This window comes from Panthera pardus, unplaced genomic scaffold (assembly GCF_024362965.1).
Source record: "Panthera pardus isolate Hobbes unplaced genomic scaffold, ASM2436296v1 HiC_scaffold_210, whole genome shotgun sequence".
In the NCBI taxonomy this organism is placed as follows: domain Eukaryota; kingdom Metazoa; phylum Chordata; class Mammalia; order Carnivora; family Felidae; genus Panthera; species Panthera pardus.
The window spans coordinates 41,809-63,930 of record NW_026526778.1 but is presented as its reverse complement, the minus strand read 5'-3'; the positions used below and the strand labels follow the sequence as shown (position 1 = coordinate 63,930).

At 35.6% G+C, this 22,122-nt stretch overlaps 1 protein-coding gene across 1 annotated transcript; it reads right to left on the bottom strand.

Annotated features, from left to right (window-relative positions):
- Positions 1 to 8,887: 8,887 nt before the first annotated feature.
- On the bottom strand, positions 8,888 to 15,143 carry LOC128778996 (oxidized low-density lipoprotein receptor 1-like). Its single transcript, XM_053909523.1, has 4 exons — positions 15,069 to 15,143; positions 14,087 to 14,238; positions 12,014 to 12,120; positions 8,888 to 9,288 (listed from the first exon to the last, which is right to left on the bottom strand). Exons 2-4 carry the CDS (start codon positions 14,171 to 14,173, stop codon positions 9,168 to 9,170), a joined length of 315 nt encoding a protein of 104 aa, XP_053765498.1. The 5' UTR covers positions 14,174 to 14,238; positions 15,069 to 15,143; the 3' UTR covers positions 8,888 to 9,167.
- Positions 15,144 to 22,122: the final 6,979 nt, after the last annotated feature.

Below are 22,122 nucleotides of genomic sequence, written 5' to 3'. Positions count from 1 at the left end.
TTAGATGATGCTAATGGTGGATACATGATAGATGATAGATAAGTAGATACAAAGACGATAGATGATAGATAGATAGATAGATAGTAAACTATAGGTGAGAGAGAGAGAGAGAGAGAGAGATAATAGATTGAATGGTATGGGTTTTCCTTGGCAAATGATACACCAAAATATTGAGAATTTTACTGTTCCACAAAGCCCACCACTACCATTTTAGCTTCAATTTCACATTGAGATTGGCCATTTTTAAAGAATCTTATATGTCCATAAAAGTATTTTTTATTTTAAGTGTGTGTCTAGTCCCCACAGCACTAGGCTTTTTTGCATTCCCTTCTTCCTTACTGAGAGCCCTCAATCAATGTTTTTGAGGAAGTAACTGAGAAGATCCCTGAAGTGTTGTTACTTGTTTAATGACAATCAGCTAGTTCAGTATGATAGCCTCAGTTCCCAGACATCTTCCATATTTCCTTGTAAAACAAAGGTAAACAAAATGGAGCCTGAGAGGATCTACTCATTGACTTGGGTCTTCTTTTTGAAGTTACAATTTTCTAGTTTCCATGAGTTTACCTTCCACATAACCAACGTATAGAGAAGAGCAACCTTATTATTCACTAATATATATTCATAGATCCTTAAAAGCAGAGGCCAAATATATAACATGGGTTATAAAATTGTTCCTTGAGTTCACCTGAATATAACTGGGTTAATATAAAAAAAAATCCTTGGGCAATCTATGTCTTAATTTCATGGCATTTATGCATTATTTTTTTGGCTTTCTTTCTTTCTTTCTTTCTTTCTTTCATATACAATCAAGAACTAATTTTACTGTGTGAATTGCAGCTATGATCTTTGCTGTAAGAGAAAAATGAGAAACAGAAATGAAAGCTGTATATTTGGCTTTATCACGTAGGAGTAAATAAGACAGTTTGAATCATCTACAAGATACCATAATAGGCACTGAGTTAAACCAAGGTCTCAGACATATTCATTTAATATTTCTTCAATTAAACAAAAGCAAGCACAAGTCCAGAATTGAGGACGAATGTGACCATGCTGTTACAACTATTTCTTTCTCTAAAATTCCAAGGGAAGACAAACTACTAAGTGTTGCAAATGTTTTTCAGTTAAAATATTTAGTCAGCCATACTGACATGCAAACTATAATTTCCACCTAAAATAGCCATTTTTTGTTCACATACTTTGCAACGTCATTGATATTGTCTCCTTACCAAAGCCTTGAAGCTATTTAAGCCCTGAACTATCTCACAACAGAAAAATAAAGACACCACTGTGACCATATTGGTTTAGAAGTCTGCTGACTAGAGAGGATGTTGGGTGACCAATAAGTCAATCTACCCCAAACCCATCACCTTCTCAAGGTATTGCCCAATCAATCTCTCCTTATATTTAAACATCCTGGTGGGGGGGGGGGGGGGGGGACTTATCTAAACCTCCTTTCTCCATCTCATAAGTCACTATAACCTAACTTTTGTTCTTTTTAAAAACATTTTTTTTAGTGTAGTTGACATACAATGCTGCATTAGTGCCGGGTATTTGACAGAGTGATTCCACAACTCTATACAACATACTGTGCTCACCATAAGTGGAGCCACAAGCTCTCACCGAACGATGCTATTTCAACACCATATTCCTTATGCTGTGCCTTTCATCCCTGTAACTTACTCATTCCATAGCTGGAAGCTTGTATCTCCCACTCTCCTTACACCATTTTGCTCATCTCCCCAACTCCCTCCCCTCTGGCAACCATCAATTTGTTCTGTGTGTTTACGGCTCTGTTTCTGCTTTTTGTTTATTTATTCTTTTGTTTTGTTTTGGTGTTTGTTTTGGGGGGGGCTTTTTTTAGATTCCACGTATCAGTGAAACCGTATCTTTCACTCAGTCTGACCTACTTCACTTACAACCCATTAAAAACAAAAATGAGATCATGCCATTTGCAACAATGTGGATGGACCTAACTTTTGTTCTTTTACCGTCTCATTAAAACTGGTAAAGCCAAGATCACAAATCGTATCCCTGCGGCTAAACCTAATGGATATTCTTTAGCATTCGTCATATTTATCATTCCATCATTCTTGAAATACTGTATTCCAAAAGTTCCTAAGATATCAATTTTCCTCCTTCTTCTCTTCTACAGGACTATATAACAATACATTCTTCTGTGGCTCCATTTACCCATATGGCTCATTTCAATATTGCTGCTTCTCGGATCTTCTTCTCCAGCAGGATCCTCCTTTACTAACCTTTACTAATGAAAGGAGATTGTCAGCTATATTTTGCTGACTTTGTATTTTTGTATCATATATAAATTTGTATTATACCTGCACAACATGTCAGCAAAATAGTTATCAGTTGCACAAGCAGATAGCCGGGTGTGATCTTGACATCTCGTCACAGAGAAATGAAAGTGACATATGACGGTTATAGTGGCTTTTATTTTGGTCTCCAACTGATTGAAACGTGATTGTTTTTCACTCCATTCCAAGTGTGCAAACTATGTAAATATAGGCAAAATGATGTTTCTATGCTCACGAATTTTTCATACCCACTCTCCCACTTGTTGCTGTGTTCTATTTTCAGTAACACTGTTGCTGAATGGGTTTTTTTAATGGTTATAAGAAGAGTAGATTGTAAGTTTCTTTATCAGAACGTTTAATATATCACTGGCTGGGACTAGAGAAATGAAATGCAAAAGAGAAAATGTCTTTTGATTTACGGCTAAGTCGGTATAAGTCTCTCACAATCCCCAACATTCTTTCTTCTATCTTTTCCACAGACATTTTTGGAACAATGAAACACCTTGGTAGGCCCTAGGAAGAACTACATCATCATATGTTCTCCTAATTCCATGCTATTGGTTGTGTGTGTGTGTTTATTTACTTTCTTTCTGGTCCATTCACAGACTGAGAGGCATTAACAGCAACATGAATCTGAATTTGTAGGAGAGGACTTTCCCTTCTATTTCATTTGGGAGTATTTTTTAGAAGCTATTTTTACAGGTAAAAATAAAGTACAATTGCAGAACTAATTTTATGTGAATTTTTGTTTAAGCTACATTTGCTCTATTGTTGAGTTAAAAAGAGTTTATAAAACGGAAGGGTCTGAGCATTCTATTCTCATTAAACCAACTGGACTCTGATTTTAGAGCATGTTACCAGCTGGATATTTCAGATATACCAAATTTATTATACCTAACATTTGTCATTCTGGAATTCCAGGAACTTTTTCTTCCTTCTGTATTCCCCACTGAGTGGAGTTATCAGCCAACTAGATGTCCAGCCATATCACTGGACTTAGTCCATGATTCTAATCACCCGATTCAAATAGGAAAAAAAAAAGAACCCCTCTTTATTCCATCTCCTTTCAGTCAAAAGTTGAGTGATTACTTAGTGAGTATTCCTTTCTATGTGCTGTTTTCTCTGTTGAAAACTTCTTATGCATAAAATTGACTTCTGACCAATTCTAACTCAGTCCTTCAGATCTGAATTCTTAATGTTTATTTATTTATTTATTTATTTAATATATGAAATTTATTGTCAAATTGGTTTCCATACAACACCCAGTGCTCATCCCAAAAGATGCCCTCTCCAATGCCCATCACCTACCCTATCCTCCCTCCCACCCCCCATCAACCCTCAGTTTGTTCTCAGTTTTTAAGAGTCTCTTATGCTTTGGCTCTGAATTCTTTATTCTATCATGAATCCTGTGCTGTGCCCTGATTCCCCTTTCAGGAATGTTGATGCATGACAGCTCTGAGATTTCCACCCAGAAGAATTGCCCTCAGCTAAAGACATCTGCCTCACCGGGGATCACTACCCTTCCTACTGGATAGCTACATCCCTTGTCTGGGTGATACGAGAGAGATAAAGACCTGGCACTCACCCCCCATTGGGGATTATTCTGAAGGACCTTCCCAGCTTCATAGATTCCCATAAAGTTGGCTAAAGCTTGAACTTGGTTGTGAGTTCACTGCAGCTCATTGGATCCAATACTGTCTTTTTTTCCCACAGAGTGCTGGTCCCAAGAGCATTTTTGATACAATAACCTCTGTCTCAGACACTATTTCTCTTGGAAACTGATTTGCAACATATTCAAAAAGCAATCTGAGACTTCTGCTATATATCAAGATGTAATTCTAGAAATCCACTGGAATTGCTCTTCTGGTTCGGCCTTAAATCTGAGTTGCGTCCCTTACATATACTCCCCAAAGAACATGTTCTTTAGCTGTCACTGCAATTCTACCACAAAACTGTATAGTTTATATAAGATGTATATATATATATATATATATATATATATATGTATGTATATATATATATATATATATATATATATATATACCGTGTGTGTGTGTGTGTATATATATATATATATATATATATATAAATGCCTGTATAGTCTTCTGAATTCCAGAATATTTTGTATGAATATGGAATCGTTAATTTTTTTATTCACTATTTTCCAAGGCTTCTAGTATAATCTTACCTGCTATTAGATGAGCAGGTATGTGAGAAGATACGTATGCTAGTGTGTTTGGGAGCATGGACTCTGACATTAAGGTGTCAGAGTTCAAATTCTAGCTCTGTCACTGACAAGTTCCACGACTTTGCAAAGCTTCACTTAGCCTCTTCTTTCTTCTATGAAATATATGAAATATTGCCATCTACCTTGTTGGTTTGAGAATAGATTTGATTAACACATACAAATCACTTATAATAGCACTTGACAAAGAGTGAATTTTAAATATGTGCTTGGTATTATTTTGTTCAGGTTTTTAAAAAAATCTTTATGCTTTCTTGAGGAATATATTTGATTTGTGGCACCTTTGTTTGTGCAGGAAAAATTAGTGAATAATTGTAGGGGCATCTATGCTCTTGTCAGCCAGCATGGATCCTTCCATCTGAAAACTTCCGACCCTTCAAAATATACACTTATAGCTAAGGTGGCCATATTTTGAGGGCTTAGTCCTCCCTAGCTAGACCTTATTTATTATATTTTCTAGTAAAAATTAGATAAGAACCTCTCCTATAATAAAAGCTATAAGATGAAGGCCTGAGAGTAGTTGTTGTCAGTGTTTGCAATTATATGGAAGGAATCTATCTTCATGAAAAAAAAGGAATAAAAGGAAAGAGAAAGGCAGAGAAAAGCAGTGCAGGCAGCTGGTAGTCTTGAATTCCATAGCTCATTTTCCCTGTGGCTAAGCTCTGTCGCTACCTTTCCTATGGTTTGTTTATTCAAACTCTTCTTCAATTATACATAATAACCAAGTATATTTCCAAAAGTTTTCCCACTTTTCCAAGCCAGATTGAATTCTGTTTCTGTTACTTGTAATCAATTAAGTCAACCTGACTTGTAGAACAGACAAAAAGAAAGGAAGATCGTAAAGAAAGTGTGTAGAGAATTGGATGAAAAAGGAAGGGAATAGAACAGTGTGGAAGAGGGACACCTGGGTAGCTCAGTCAGTTAAGTGTCCAACTTTGGCTCAGGTGACAATCTCATGGCTTATAAGTTCGAGCTCCACATGGGGCTCTGTACTGACAGCTCAGAGCCTGAAGCCTGCTTCTGATTCTGTGTCTCCTTCTCTCTCTGCCCCTCCCCCCACTTGTGCTCTGACTCTCTCTCTCTCAAAAATAATTTAAAAACATTAAAAAAATTTACAAAAAAAAAAAAGGAAAGGGTTAAAGACATAAAAAGGAAAATAGATTAAGGAGGTAAAGAAGTTAATCTTATATGTATGAATAGTATGCATTTCAATCGCCAACATTTCTACATCGTATCATCATTATTTGTAATAAGACTACTTTTAAGTCATATAATGTTCCACTGTTTACAAGAAGCTTAAGATTTTTCTTCTCGTCTGTAACAATAGCTAACCCCAATGGAACACTTACTCTGATCTAGCCATTCTTCTAAATGCTTCGAACATACGATCCTGTTTAATCCTTAAACAGCTAGGAGCTACAGCTATTATCATCCCAATCTTATGAATCAGGAAACTGAGACTTACAGATGAAAAACATGCCAGATGGCAAATATATAAAGAGTGTAATAGAAGATATTTGAGCCCAGGCCTCCTATCTATCTTACAGCAAAAGGTTTCTTTACCACAGATTAAAAAAAAAAAAAAAAGTATTTAGTAAGGATATATATAAGATTTGAAAAACATAACACGCCCAAGTTTTAACTGATGTATACAAAACACTGCAAGATTTCAACCCAGTTCTCTCAAGAACTAATGGAACAAACAGACAAAACTCCCAAAAGGTAGATTCAGAATAGCCAACACATTACTGAAGAACAAAGGTGGAGGACCAAGACTCTCTGACTTCGAGACTTACGAAAACGCTAATACTCAAGACAATGTGGTATGGGTGAGGGAACAGACAAAACAGAGAGCCCAGAAGTAGGTCCACGTAAGTACAGCTGACTGATCTTTGAGAAAGGAAAAAAGGCAATTCGAAGGAGAAGGGGTAGTCTTCCCACCACATAATGCTAAACCAACTGGACATCCACGCGCAAACAAAACAAAACAAAAACAAAAACAAAGACAAAGACAAAAAAAAAAAAGACTTTAAACACAGATTTTACACCCATCACAAGAATGAATGAGCTTTAATAGCTATATATTTACATATGAACATATAAGCGATTCTCAGATGTTTTCATTTATTTTATACAAAAGCAAAGATGGATGAGGCAGGCGTTAAGGGAGTTGGAGAACCAGTGAGGATATAGCCACCAACTGAGACAAAACACACCTATGTCAATATATCAAATGTCGTCTTAAATGGAATGAATGCTCTTTAATGAAAATTTAAAGCTGAAAAAGATGAGGGAGAAATTAGAGATCCATAAAGGAGACTAAAACTACAGGACCTGGGTGGTAGGAAGAAAACCGAGAGAGCAGGGCCATTCAAAGTAAATAATACTACATCCAAAGATGATGATGGTGACGACGACGATGACAGCAAAGTGTCAAGAAGCAGGAAATAAGTAACATAGAAAAATTCTGTCCATAGGACAAATCATATAAATATTGAAGTAAACTGGATTTATGCATTAAACAGACTGCCTAACACAGAAACATATATATAAAAAAAAATCAAAGTCAATGAATGACAAATAGACCATTAGTGTTTTAAACAAAAGCAGTCTTGATAAAGAGGAGAAAAAGAAAAGGCAAACAACAATGTTCTGAGTGAGTATTGGAATGTGAGAAAGTACATAATCCGTATAGATTCTTCCCTCAAGTACATTTACTTTGAAAAGAAACCTATATAAGGTGTGAATTGAAAGGGTACATGAGTAGAAGCAGATGGGAAGAGATGCACAGGTATGTTCATGTCCATTTTGAAAGAAAGAGATAGAAAGCCAGCAGGGGAGGAGCAGAGAGAGACGGGGACAGACTCCCAAGCAGGTTCCGCACCGCACGGTCAGCACAGAACCTAATGCAAGGCTCAAACCCAAGAACCATGAGATCATGACCTGAGACAAAATCAAGAGTCGGATGCTTCACCAACAGAGCTACGCAGGTGCTCCTGGAAAGTAATATATTTGTTTCATTTTTTTAAAAGTTCACATCCAAGTTAGTTAGCATTAGTGCAGTAATTATTTCAGGAGTAGAATCCAGTGATTCATCCCCTACATGTAACACCAAGTGTTCATCCCAACAAGTGTCCTCCTTAATGCCCTTTGCCCATTTAGCCCATCCCCCCCACCCACAACCCCTCCAGCAATCCTCACTTTGTTCTCTATATTTAAGAGTCACTTATGTTTTGTCCCTGTCCCTGTTTTTATATTATTTTTGCTTCCTTTCCCTTATGTTCATTTGTTTGTATCTTAGATTTCACATATGAGTGGTATCATATATTTGTCTTTCTTTGACTGACTTATTTCACTTAGCATAATACACTCTAGTTCCGTCCACGTTGTTACAAGTGGCAAGATTTCATTCTTTTTGACTGCTGAGTAATCCTCCATTGTATATATACACCACATCTTCTTTATCCATTCATCTGTCGATAGACATTTGGATAACATATTTTAAATGGAAGTGGTTACCTGTATGTGATGAGAATTAATAGCATAAAAACTTGAAACAGTTTAAGGAGTAGTCAGGAGTTGATCCAAAGTCTTCTCAAGAGTAATATTTATTTATTTATTTATTTATTCATTTATTTATTTATTCATTTATGTATGTATTTATTTAGAGTGAGAGAGAACAGCATGTGCACAAGCAGGATTTGAAATAACTGGGGTTTTTTTAGGTGTTAAGATATTCAGGGCCACGTGGATCTTTTCATCTTACCCAAATTTGTCCTGCAATTCCTTTCTTTAAATTTTTTTATTATTATTATTATTTTTAATTTGAGAGAGAGAGAAAGAGAGTGAGTGAGGGAAGAGGCAGAGGAAGAAAAAGAGAGAATCTTAAGCAGTCTACACCCTCAGCACAGAGCGCAATGCCAGGCTCGATCCCATGACCCTGAACTGAAATAAAGAGTCAGACACAACCGACTGAATCACCCGGTCACCCCCAAAAGTAATCTTTAACAGAAAATACTCTTTTCACCGAGAAGAGAAGCAAGGAATTGAAGATAATAGTGAAATTGATATTTAAATCTGCTAGTAAGGCTTCTGTAAGCAATTTGGGAAAATAGGTGACTTCAGAAATTTATTTTATTTTTTTTTAATTTTATGTTTTTGTTACTATTGATACTCCTCCGTAGTTTTCACATCCTTTGTATGCTATGTGTTAAATTATTTAATACTTATATTTCCCACTGTATTTGTTCTAAAGGTTTATTTCCATAGGGTCACAACTATAAATGAATAAATAGACTCTGAAATGTAAAAGACAGCCAAAAAGACTAAGTAGTCATGACAAATAATGTTTATTAGTTCATTTATACAATTCTCATGAAATCAAACAGGTTCTGAATTTGTAACTTTTTGGTGCTACTCTGATATTTCTGCTAAAGCTCTAGGCTTTGCCTTCGTCTATCATAAAGTCATTTGACAGTTTCTGCTATGAGATAAAAGGGTTACAAATAACATGAAAAAAACAATAGAACAAAGACAAGCAGGTCTTGCGTCTGGAATGTTATTGAGATGTGACCCTCATAGCTTTTCTCATAACTTTCTTCTTCTGATTTTTAGTGGACAGCCTTCTCACACAGGCATGAAGAGGGTATGGTGCAGTTATCAGTACCAAGAGTGTGTGCATTTACATACACACATTTTCCCTGGAAATCCAGACTTGGCTCTGGTAAACCCCTGAGAAATTTAGAAAACACAGGTCACTGGCCATACTCATTATGTGTATACAAAATAGCATTACTTAAGAACTACTACGTGAAATTCACCACACTTAGCACTGTCAAGAACTCAAGGCAGTGAAGACACTCTCCCTCTTGCATAAAGACCTCATGCATTTACAGAAGAGATAAGATAGGCATGATGTGACAATTATTTACAAGTGGGAAAATACACACCAGTGTAAAAAGAAAGAGAACGCTCTGGCTGGAAAACTATGGCAATAGCATGAAAGGACATATGACCTGGGATATAAAATTATGGTTTAATACAGATTGGTATGATGGAAACCATTCAGCTATGCGTGTACAGCTGCAATTGGAGGAGAGATATTTTGCTTGTAAATACATTACATTAGATAGTCAGCCGATATTAGTAATAAAATTTAGAATGTATATATACGTATATATACGTGTGTGTGCGTCTGTGTGTGTGATATTACAGGATGCTTCTCTCTGCTCTAATGTGTACTTCAATTTACAAAATCACCACTGACTTTAATGCCATACAGTAGATGCTATCCAATACTCGGGTTGAGTTTAGTCCCTAACTAAAGTTCTAGAGCATTTTAGGTCATTGTCAATAAAACTACCTCTCATCAACTCTACAGCAAAATTGGTTGTCTAATATTGTCTGGAAAAAGGTAAAGTCTGTCTACTGAAACATTAGATGTATATTGCCAACGAAATTAGAAAAAAAAAAAGAATTCTGAACTGTGTAGGAAAAATAAATTGCTGAAATATTTTATTCTTTCTTCCAGTCATTAATCACATACATATTGAGTATTCTATGTGCCAAACATTGTACAAGGCTTGAAGTAGAGGAAAACATTCAAGTCCCAAAATTCTAATAACTATAAAGATCAACCAAAGCCATCCCATGTCAGCCTGAGTCTGGTTACTAAAATTATTAAAACATATTTTTGTTGTCATAATGTTTACAACATTCATCGTTCTCCAGAAGACTGATGAAATTTATTGTGATTGGGGGACTGTGATTTAACTATATAAAGAGATCATGATCACATAAGAAACCTGATATAATAATATCAAAGCCTTCATAAAAAAACAGCATACTTAAGCCAACTTTGAGATGGAAATAGTAAAGCCCTTTATCTTTTATAATTTTTAACCTGAAAATGACATTGCTTATAAGGCAAAATTATCTGGCCACTTAGAATAAAAATATGCCAGAGATATATCTTGCCTTTCTGAATAGTTCGAAATGAAAGAATGTTATTTCAAAACAAATATGATGTTTCATTTGGCAAAGAAAGAAGAATAAAATTCATATTTAAAGTCAGGAAAAGTAATAAAAACTGGGGCGCCTGGGTGGCTAAGTCGGTTAAGAATCCAACTCTTGACCTGGGCTCAGGTCATGATCTCATGGTTCTTGAGTTCGAACCCCTGCGTCAGGCTCTGTGGTGACAGGTAAGAGCCTGGAGCCTGCTTCAGATTCTGTCTCCTTCTCTCTCTGCCCCTCTCCCGCTCACACTCTTTCTCCCTCTCTCTCTTAAAACTAAACATTTAAAAAAGTAATAAATAAAATTGTCAACCATGAAAATAAACATAGACTCATAATTTGAAACAATAGCACAAGCAAGACCAGAAAAATATTCGTGGTTTTTTACACATTAAAACATTTACTATGAAATATTTAAATGACATATTAAATGAGTTAAATTATTTAAATATTACATTTTAGTGTATCAAAAATGTGACATTAAATTCAGTGATGAAAAAATAATCATTTAAACAGTACTCTGACAATTAGTTACCTAACTGAAATATACATATTAAGAACAGATATAATTATAATTATACATAAACACACATGTACCTGCTTCAGCTTTCTCCATTATATGTCAAAACAAATTTCAAATGAATAAAGACAATCTCTGTATACCTAAATGTTAACTTCCCATTCATGTAATAAAGGCAAATTACTTAAAGGGCAAATTACTAAAGGGAAAATCTGGTAAGATGTCTGAAAGAGAGGTTAGACACTTAATATATAAGAAACCATTCCAAAAATAAAAAATAAGTAAATAAATATGATAAAATGGTCAAAAGTGTTATTATAGGTTGTAGGAAAATGGTCTCACTAAATATCAGAAGACTATAACATAAAAGGACAAAATAAAAATAGTCAGCTGTCAAAATTATCAAAACTTTGAAATATTACATTTGTCATACAGTGTTGAAGTAGATTTATATACATATTTTTTCAATAGCTATCGAATGTAACGTTTCTGGATCACAATTGACCAGTATGTGCTTAAAACCATAAAAAGGAAAAAAAATAAATAAAAAGAAAAAAGAAAATAAAACCATAAAAAGGACTCAAATTCTTTGGCCAGGGAATGACAATTCTATACTTCTTCCCAAAAGAGCAACATAGAGGTCCTAAAATTTACATATAATCATATTCTTGTCCATATTACTTTTCTTATCTAAAATTGCAAATAATCAGATTCTATAATTAGAGAGGCATATTTACATTAATTATAAAATACTTACTTGACTTTATGGTTTATAATATTGCTGACGGTATAATGTGAAATAACAAAGGTAAGGGGAAAAAAAAAGTCTAAATTTTGTCCCCAGTCATCTCTATTTCCTCAAGCTCTTTCAGCAAAAGCCATTGAGAAAGGAAAAGAGAACTAAATTATATATTGGAAACTTACAGCCCAGGAGAAGGAGAGGAGCCATCCTCCCACTTCCATTCATTGTTCTCCTTCTTGTAAGACAGGCCAAGCCAAGTAGGACCTACTGCAATTAATTCCATGACATTCTGCATGGAAGCAAAAAATATAAAGCTATTAATACTAAAAGCACATTACAGACCAAAAATATGGAATTTGGGTCAGGTGAGAAGTAAAGAATCACAAAAAGAAAATATATATATACATACATGTATATATATATATATATGTATATATATACGTATATATATACATGTATGTATATATATATGTGTGTGTGTATATATATATATATATATATCCAATGATAAAAGAAACATAAAAAAATATATTTCAGTTCTGCAGTGCCCGTGCTTTTCTCAAACCAGGAATTATATACAAAGAAAAAAAGAAAGACTGCTAATAGAAAATCTTATATTCAAGAGGACACCACACAGCAAAAATGAATTTCTTCTATTTACCCATTCTATTGTTTAATCCAACTCTGTGTCTACTCTTCCACAGGAGACATATCATTGAACAAAAATGAGAACGCTTCCTGCTTTGGGTGATTGGGTACAGACAGAGGTAAACATACATACAAGTGATACATAAGGTGACACCAGCTATAAAAGAAACTAGAGCAGAGGACCACAGTGAGATATCATCTCAGATCTTTCAGAATGGTTAAAATCAAAACCACGAGAAACGGTGTTAGGAAGGATGTGGAGAAAAAGGAACTTGCCTTCACTGTTAGTGGGGAATGCAAGTGGTGCCGCCACGGTAGAGGACAGGGTGGAGGTTCCTCAAAACATTAAAAATAGAACTACCCTATGATCCAGTAGTTGCGCTACTGGGTTACCCAAAGAATACAAAAACACTAATTTGAAAAGATATGTGCACCCCTATTTTTATTGCAGCAGTATTTACAATAGCCAAGCTATGGAAACAGTCCAAGTGTCCATTAATAGATGAATACATAGAGAAGATGTGGTAGGTATGAATCACGTGATGTTACTCAGCCATAAAAGAATAAAATCTTGACATTTGCAGCATGAATGGATCTAGAGGGTGTAATGCTAAGTAAAATAAGTCCGCAAGAGAAAGACAGCCACCATATTATTTCCAACATATATGGAATGTACGAAACAAAACAAATGAACAAAGAATAAAAACAGACACACCAAAAAATGGACTCTTCACTATAAGGAGCAAACTGATGGTTACTAGAGGAGAGGTGGGGGATGGGGTGAGAGGTGAAATGGGTGATGGGGATTCAAGAGGTACGCTTATCAAAAGATAAAGAATGATTTCCTTATTTTAGCCCCTGGATTCAATAGAATAAGGTTAATTTGAAAAAAAAAAAAGAGTACATTTATCATAATGAGCATTGGGTAATACATAAAATTGTTGAATCACTATGCTGTGCACCTGAAACTACTGTAACACCGTATGTTAACTATACTGCAATTAAAATAAGAAGTGGAAAGGCAAGGCAAGGCAAGGAAAGAAGAAAGGAAAGGGAAGGAGAGGAGAGGAGGACAGGGGAGGGGAGGGGAGGGGAAGGAAGGGAAGGGAAGGGAAGGGAAGGGAAGGGAAGAGAAGGGGGAAGGGAAGGAAAGGAAAGGAAAGGAAAGGAAAGGAAAGGAAAGGAAAGGAAAGGAAAGGAAAGGAAACGGAAAAAATTAAAGCAGGTTAGACTAGGAGTACAGAGAAGGACATCTGTGGGAGACTGGGGGTGGACACTGATGTACAAGTTGCAAATTTAAATGGGGGTGTCAGGGCAGGTCATTGAGAAGGTGGTAACTGAATGAATGCATACTTGAAGGAGGTGAAATAGTCCATGGTTACATGAGAAAAGAACATTGCATGCAGAGGGAGCAGCAAATGCAACGTTTCTACAGGAAACCGAAAAGAACGGCTTGCTGAAGTGGAGCAGGCCAGGAAAAGATGAGTGAAAAACGAAGCAAGAGAGTACTCCTTTCTCTGTTTTTAGAGCCACAGGTGAACACTTCCTGTGACTGGTGCCTACTATATATTCATATCCCAGAAGTAAAGAAGAAAATACAATCTCACCTTTAACCTACTCCCTTCTGTCTTTAAAAATGTAGCATTCAAAGAGACACAAAGATCGGAACAGTTTAACCAAGAAACCATTTCCATGGTTTGGTGGTAGCAGTGGTCATTGGATTGAACCCAGTGTTTCAGAGGATGTCCACACCTGACTCCTAGGAAAGAAAATATTTTTTATTAAAAATTCAAGTCGGTTAACATACAGAGTAGTCTTGACTTCAGGAGGAGAACCCAGTGATCCGTCTCTTACCTAGGACACCCAGCATTCATCCCAAAGAGTTCTCTCCTTAATGCCCATCACCGTTTAACCCATCCCCCACCCATCACCTCCCCTCCAGCAGCCCTCAGTTTGTTCTCTGTGTTTAAGAGTCTCTTATGGTTTGCCTCCCTCTCTGGTTTTCTCTTATTTTTCCTTCCCTTCCCCTATGTTCATCTGTTCAGTTTCTCAAATTCCACACATGAGTGAAATCATACAATACCTGTCTCTCTCTGCCTGATTTATTTTGCCTAGCATCATACCCTCTAGTTCCACCCACATTTTTGCAAATGACAATATTTCATTCGTTTTCATTGTGAAGTATATATGTATATATATATATATATATATACACACACACACACACATATATACATACGTGTGTGTGTGCCTGTGTATATATATACACGTGTATATATTTACACACACACACACACACACATGTATGAATATACACATACACACATACATACACATACCTCATATCTTCTTTACTCATTCACCAGTCAATGGACATTTGGGCTCTTTCCATAATTTGGCCTTGTTAATAGCACTGCTATAAACATTGGGGTGTATGTGCCCAGGAAAGAAAATATTTACAACTCAGAGCCCACAGACCCTCAGAACCCACAAACAAGGCCTTATTGCTTCATACCTTTCCCTTTTCAGATAAATAAGACTGTTATTAAGAATTATTATCAACTCAGAATTTTTTCACTTCCAAATTACCTTGTTTCTGATTTAGTTCATGTAAAACCTCAAGGAGATATTCCTGGCTTTGCAGCCACTCTAGGGTTTCCACATAGGACAATGAGGCTTCGTAATAGACGAGAAGACACATTACATCAGATATAGTCACAATAGGGAAATTATAATAATGAAAACTACCAAGTCACAATAATGAAATTACCACGCGGCAAAATACATAAATAATTTTGGACAATTCCCCTCTCTTCTGAATTACTTTTACCTTTAGCTGAAATAATCAATCGCTTAGAAACCAGCCTTTTAAAATGCACAACTTAGCGATCGTAATCAACAATACTGTATTAGAAATTCAAAGCTCCTAAGGCACTGAATCTTCATTGTTCTCAATACAGAATTGAAATGGTAATTATGCAACATGATATGCTACTGTAGTAATCATACTGCAATATACAAATGCATTAAACCAACATTTCATACATCTCAAACAGACACAGTGTTAGATGTTAAGCATATCTCAATAAAAAAAAAGAAAAAGATAGAAAGAAACCAGTCCTTTATCACAGCCTGTCACTAAAGGACTCCCACATGGTTGATTTAAGTATTCAAGATAGATTTGGTACCTCACAGGAAACAAACTAACATTCTAATGCATGGCCTTTGTAAAATACTTATTTATTGTAAATATGGACTATTTTATGTTACAATTACTTAACATAAAAGACGCTTTATGACGACTCTAGTATTTTCAACTCTTATTCTTAGGAGTTTGAAACTATGAAAACACCATGACTTTTCAGGTATTTAAATTCTTCCATTTCTATGCTCCATGAACATCTTGCACACCTCTATGCACACCTGGACATTTTGATTTATTTTTGGTTTATATGCTTTCTCCTGAGCCTCCCAATGGTAGGGTTCATACTGATCACTAGCCTAGTGGCTGGCATTTAGTGTGCATTGAACAAATGTGGATGAATAAATGAGTGAATGAGCTAATTAATTAATATAGGAAGTCTTGTCTCATAAATATGTGACTCACTCAGTTTCAGAAGATTATGTGAGGAACTAAGAGGCAAGAAGTCGTCAAAACAGCCATGCTGTTGTGTCAGAGGGCTCCTGTTACATGATGCAACCAACCATTTCGGGACCGCAACAAGAAGAACAATCTAGCATTCTGTAAAAAGAGTTTGTTCTAGCTTTCATATTACCTTTATTTTGGTCAAGAACATTTTGGACATGAAGAAATTTGTCTGCTTTGCTTTGAAAAGACTCAATCAATGCGTTAAGGCTCTTCATCTTGGTCGCTGATGCCTCAACAGTATGAAAGTCTAAGAACAAGAATTCCCAATACATATAAACCACATTCTTAATTATGATGTAGCAGTGTGTTCAATTATAAGGTATAATTTTTATAGTTTCCTCCCTAATAAAGGTCTCCATAAATATTTTCCAAGATTTCAAAAAGATCTATGGCTAAATACACTTTCATTTATCCACTATCATTTCTAAAGTCTCACCTAAAATATCAACCTAATTTCCTTAGAAGTTTGAATGCACGTTTCTATTAATAGAAAAATGGTACAATTCAAAACAGACAACGAAAACAATAAACATAGTCTTGAATAAATCTTTTGGCATCATGAATGGTTGATTTAATGTGTAGAATTTCACTTCCTGATCAAAATTACAGAATTTTGAGTTTCGAGCTGATGTTATCAAAGAGGAACACTTATTTTCAAATCACCAGTTGTGAATAATTTTAGTAGCGATAAAAACATTCTGCCAATCTAATTTAGGCTGCTGGAGACACTGACAATTTAAGCAAATTACAGAAGAAATTACTTTCTGTTTTCAAAGTAAATACAGTTGTAAATTCATTGAACTTATTTCTTAGCTAGTTGTAGTTTTCAAATAACAATAATAATCATTGCTATTACTCTCTCTACAGCAATTGCAATAATATCACCTCCCTGGAAAAACAGGTGCAGTTACTGAGAGCTCACAGAGTTAAGTTATTTCATATGGTAAAAATTGTGATAATTGCATGTCATTTTTTATCTGTTCTTTTTTTACTTATGGCATTAAAACATTCACCAAAAACTATTATCTGAAAACGGTTTAAAACAATATGATAATCTGAGAAATCTTTTCCCCTAATAAATCAGACTTACACTGATAACCAAAGAATCCACATAATGCCAAGAGCAGCAAGCTGAAGATTCCCAGGACCACAGGAATGATTCCATACAGAAAAAAGGGAATAGAAGAAGCTAAGAAACAGAGTGAGTGATAATCAGAGATATTCTGAGCTCCTATTGTTTGAAAGATTAACACCACTATTAGCCATTGGCTATTGCTCTTAAAATATCCCAAATTTTCTGAAACATATTGTCCAATGAACTTTTAGGCTGAATGAGAAGGGAACAAAAGCTACTTAAGAGGATGTGCAGAAACGAATTAACATAGCAGACCTGACTACCATCCTTTGAAAGGTCTGCTTGTAAGGTTGGCCTTGGCTTGCTTCTGGAAACCTAGATTTCAAGAGGGTTTCCACAACAGTCATTGATAAGAGTGGCTCACTATTCCTGAACTGTTTATGCACACCATATAGTTCATGATAATCTCCTGCTTTCCTTCTGAAAGTCTGGAGTTTTGTTACATGCCAGCCAGAGGTTGCCTGTGTAATCAGCCCCAATAACGACCCTGAACACCAAAAGTCTAATGAAGTCTAATGAGTTTCCTGGGATGGCAACATTTGACACACATTGTCACAACGTGCGGGGGGAATTTGCGTGGCCTGTGTGACTCTACTGAGAAAAGACCCTTGCAAGCTTGAGTCTAGTGTCCCCCGTTCTTTATTCCATCTACCTTTTCCCTTTGCTGTTTGGGCTTGGTATCCTTCCATTGTCATGAATCTTAGCTATAACTATGAGTATCTCTGTGAGTTCTCCCAGTCAACCATCAAACCTGAGCATGATCTTGGTTTAGTCATGGTCAGATGAAAAATTTATGTACAGGTATTAAATACCCTTAAATAACGGGTATAAAATTTCAGCTCAGATTACCTTATTCTCATTAATATAATCAGATGGGAGAAATGGTTAATTATTTTAAATATCTTCTGTTATTCAAATAGAATTCTTTCTGTGATCGTTCTCACTAGTGGTACATTCTTCTTAGAAAGAATTACTTTATAATAAGTCTTGGGGACTATTTTGGATTTAGGCCAAATATCTATAATTTCTTCAGTTTCACAACAATAAGATGCTACATCGCCACATTTTAGAAACCAAACTTTTAGCCATCGTGGTTTATAGTCTTTTCTTGGTATGTTTATTTCTTCTGAAATAAACTTATAGACTCTAGTTTTTAAAAAAAAAAAAACAATTATACTTCTGAAGAATTGCACTTCTGAAATGAGGTGAAACGCTGCCATAAAGAAAATGGTTATGTTAATAACTACTGTCCAAATCACTTCTTTAACTTTCTGAATAATGTAATGGCGGTTATCGACCAGAGGCATTTGTAACTGTCTGGAGACATTCTTGGTGTCATAACTGAGGGGCAAGGGCTACTGAGGAGCAGTGTGACTGGTATCTAGTGATTAGAAGCCAGAGATGCTACTAACCATCCTACAATTACTGGACCATCCCCCACAACATTTAGCCCAAAATGTCAGTGGTGCTGAAGCTGAGAGATCGTGCTCTACTAATGTTTCATTATGATCAAAAGGATGCAATCATATAGTAGGGTTCTACCTTTCTTGTCGTTTTATAAATCTGCTGAATTTTAAATCATGATCACATTTCAAATTTGCACCTTGATCATGTTTAAGTCTCTCCGTTTCATGCCAGGAAACAATTCAAAATTTGGACAAATGGCTTCTTTTGTATTTGAATATTCTCCTTAATGTATGAAATTTTCAAATGTCTTTGTGAGAAAATATGCTTTTGATTAATTACTATATACATTTTGAAAAACTTTTAATCTCTATATTTTCTCTAAATTGTAAAATTCCAAAATAGTAACAGCCAGAGAAAAGTAAAATCAGGTGAAGAAGTACCTTAAGATAAGAAAGAGAAAACACAGATCCATAAAATCTGGTATATATACTGTACCACTCATGTGAGTAGGCTCGGGATTTGGGCCCCATTCATCCTCTGGAGCAGGAGGAGGAGGAGGAAGAGGAAGGTTCAAGTCCACAATTGTCTCTGTCTGCTCTGTGATTTCTTTTAGCATAGAAAATACATAATTAGTTGTTTTTAATGTATTTAAATTTTAGTTAGTCAACATACAATGCAATATTGGTTTCAGGAGTAGAATTAAGAGGTCCGTCACTTACACACAACACCCAGGGCTCATCACAACAGGTGCCCTCATTAATACGCATCACCCATCTAGCCTATCTCCCATCCACCATTAATTTATATTCTTGTAAAGCAAATAAGATTAGAACTTAATGTAGAGATTCATGACTACTTTCAAAAATTGTTAGAAAAATGATTATAGTAGTACTGAAATTAGAAGCAGTCAAATCACATTTCAATCGAACAGCCCACTCAGCTAAAACTATTTAAATGATTGGTTATGCTTTTGGTTGAGCCGGGAACTACATCATTATTTCTGTTAATTTTATTTAAAAGCATCCTTTCAGTATATCTGAAAAATATTAAAGAAAATATAAGGCCTTTATGCCCCTGTTATAATCATAACCATCAATGATGATAGACAAAGATGATGAAAATTTTATTTTCATTAAAATGGTATAGGATTTTGAATGAAAAAAAAAAAATACCTGGAGGCTGCTGAGAGTCTGGAGCATTGGACATGATCAAGCCTTCTGGATAATTCCTTGAGCCCCGTGCTGAAAAGAAATCCACAAAGATGGTGGTAAGTGAATGAAGAGATTTGTTCTGCCACTACCCTAGAGTTGATGAAAAGTACGGACCTACCCTAAATGGGAGGCTACTTACAGTGTAAGATACTAACTTACTTTGGTAAAAACCACAAAGGAAATGTGAAAGCAACTGGATATATTTCTAACAGTTTTGCAAACATAAAAACTGTTCCTACTTCATTAAATTATGTACAAGCCTTTTAATAGCATCTGGTTTGTGCAAGTAATGGTCTGAAAATAAATTAGGAAAAGTCACTGTCATAACAAAAAATTTTAAATAAGTAGTCCCCAGTGAAAATTTTCATGAGAATTGGGTATGTACTAAAGGAAGACATAGGTACATGGAACTAAGGGTCGAGCCAGCTAGAGGGATAAGAAGGAAATATTGGAAATAACGGATATCTGTTAAAGAGAGATTTAAATGACACCCTATAGTAAATGTCTATTGAAGAATTAGACCACATAATAAAATCTATAGATCAAGATATTGACAGGTTGGCTTAAGGTTTTTTGGTACCAAGCCCCTCTGCCACTTTTTTTTCAAGTAAAAACAAGTTCTATTCATAGAAATAAAATTGGGTAACCACTAACAATCTACCATGTGCTATTTATTGAACTCAGATGAAAAAAATAAATATCTGGAGTGCGTTGAAATCGATATTGTACATAAATAAAAATAGGCATAAGACTCTTTCTCATCATTGGTGTTATAACCTCACAGAAACGAATATATATTTAGGCCAGTCTGGTTGAAACCACACAGGATACCTTAGACACAGGTGGTTGTCATGCTTTCCATTCTTCTATGTCCAGTTCAAAATGGCCTTACAAGTAATCTTAAAAATATATTGCATTTTATCTTTTAGTATATGAAATACAAGGTTGGCTAATGAGAATATTATAACATTATTGTTTGCTCAAAGATCTCAGTAAATCTCAGGATGGAGAGAGTTGAGACTTAATCAAAAGATATCATATATTAACTTTCTGCCTATATTGTGATTCATTTTTATTTTGTTTACTCTCTGACTCTAAATATGAAACTCTCATTGTATTCCATTAGATCAGGATTCAGATAAATATAAGTGGGAAAAAAGAGAAAGTATTAATCATTAATGTTTGAATATCACTTATAATAAGCAAATATGAAAAATATCATGTGGGCATATATAATATTCCATTCATGGATCTATTCGTTCTATTTATTTTTTTTTAATTTTTTTTTTAACGTTTTATTTATTTTTGAGACAGGGAGAGACAGAGCATGAACAGGGGAGGGTCAGAAAGAGGGAGACACAGAATCTGAAACAGGCTCCAGGCTCTGAGCTGTCAGCACAGAGCCCGACGCGGGGCTCGAACTCACAGACCGCGAGATCATGACCTGAGCCAAAGTCAGCCGCTTAACCGACTGAGCCACCCAGGCGCCCCATATTCATTCTATTTAGAACGAAATAAAGTTGACTATACTATAGCCTTTTGATATGATTAATCACCTCTCCACATGAGTAGTTATATAACCATGCATTTTTTTAAATTTTTTTAATGTTTTTATTTATTTTTGAGACAGAGAGAGACAGAGCATGAGCAGGAGAGGGGCAGAAAGGGAGGGAGACACAGAATCTGAAGCAGGCTCCAGGCTCTAAGCTGTTAGCACAGAACCCGACGTGGGGCTCGAACTCCTGGACTGTGAGATCATGACCTGAGCTGAAGTTGGACGCTTAACAGACTGAGCCACCCAGATGCCCCTATAACCATGAATTTTTAAGAAAGTATTCTTGGGGCACCTGGGTGACTCAACCAGTTAAGTATCTGACTTTAGGTCAGGTCATGATCTCGGGGTTCATGAGTTCAAGCCCCGCGTCAGGCTCTGCGCTGACAGCTAGAGCCTGGAGCCTGCTTCAGATTCTGTGTCTCCCTCTCTCTCTCTCTGCCCCACCCCTGCTTATAATCTGTCTGTCTGTCTCTCTCTCTCTCAAAAATAGATAAACATTAATTTTTTTTAATAAAAGAAAGAATTCTTTAAAGAATAAACCAGAAGAAGGTTCTACATGTTCTGTTGTTTAAAAACAAAAATCAAGTTGCAGACTACGGGGCAGTTACATGGCATAGGAAAAGGAAAAGTGGAAGAAAAATGAGCAACAAGAGGAAGAAAGGAGAGGATGAAAAAAAAAAAGAAGA

Bases quoted from the DNA above. Each gene is read 5' to 3' on its own strand.
- LOC128778996 (XM_053909523.1), bottom strand. From the start codon at position 14,173: ATGGAAATGGTTTCTTGGTTAAACTGTTCCGATCTTTGTGTCTCTTTG. The intron at 12,121-14,086 runs GTGAGATTGTAT...GCTTCCATGCAG, and splicing joins CAGAAGGGAGTAGGTTAAAG to AATGTCATGGAATTAATTGC. The intron at 9,289-12,013 runs GTAAGTTTCCAA...TAAATTTCTCAG, and splicing joins TCCTCTCCTTCTCCTGGGCT to GGGTTTACCAGAGCCAAGTC.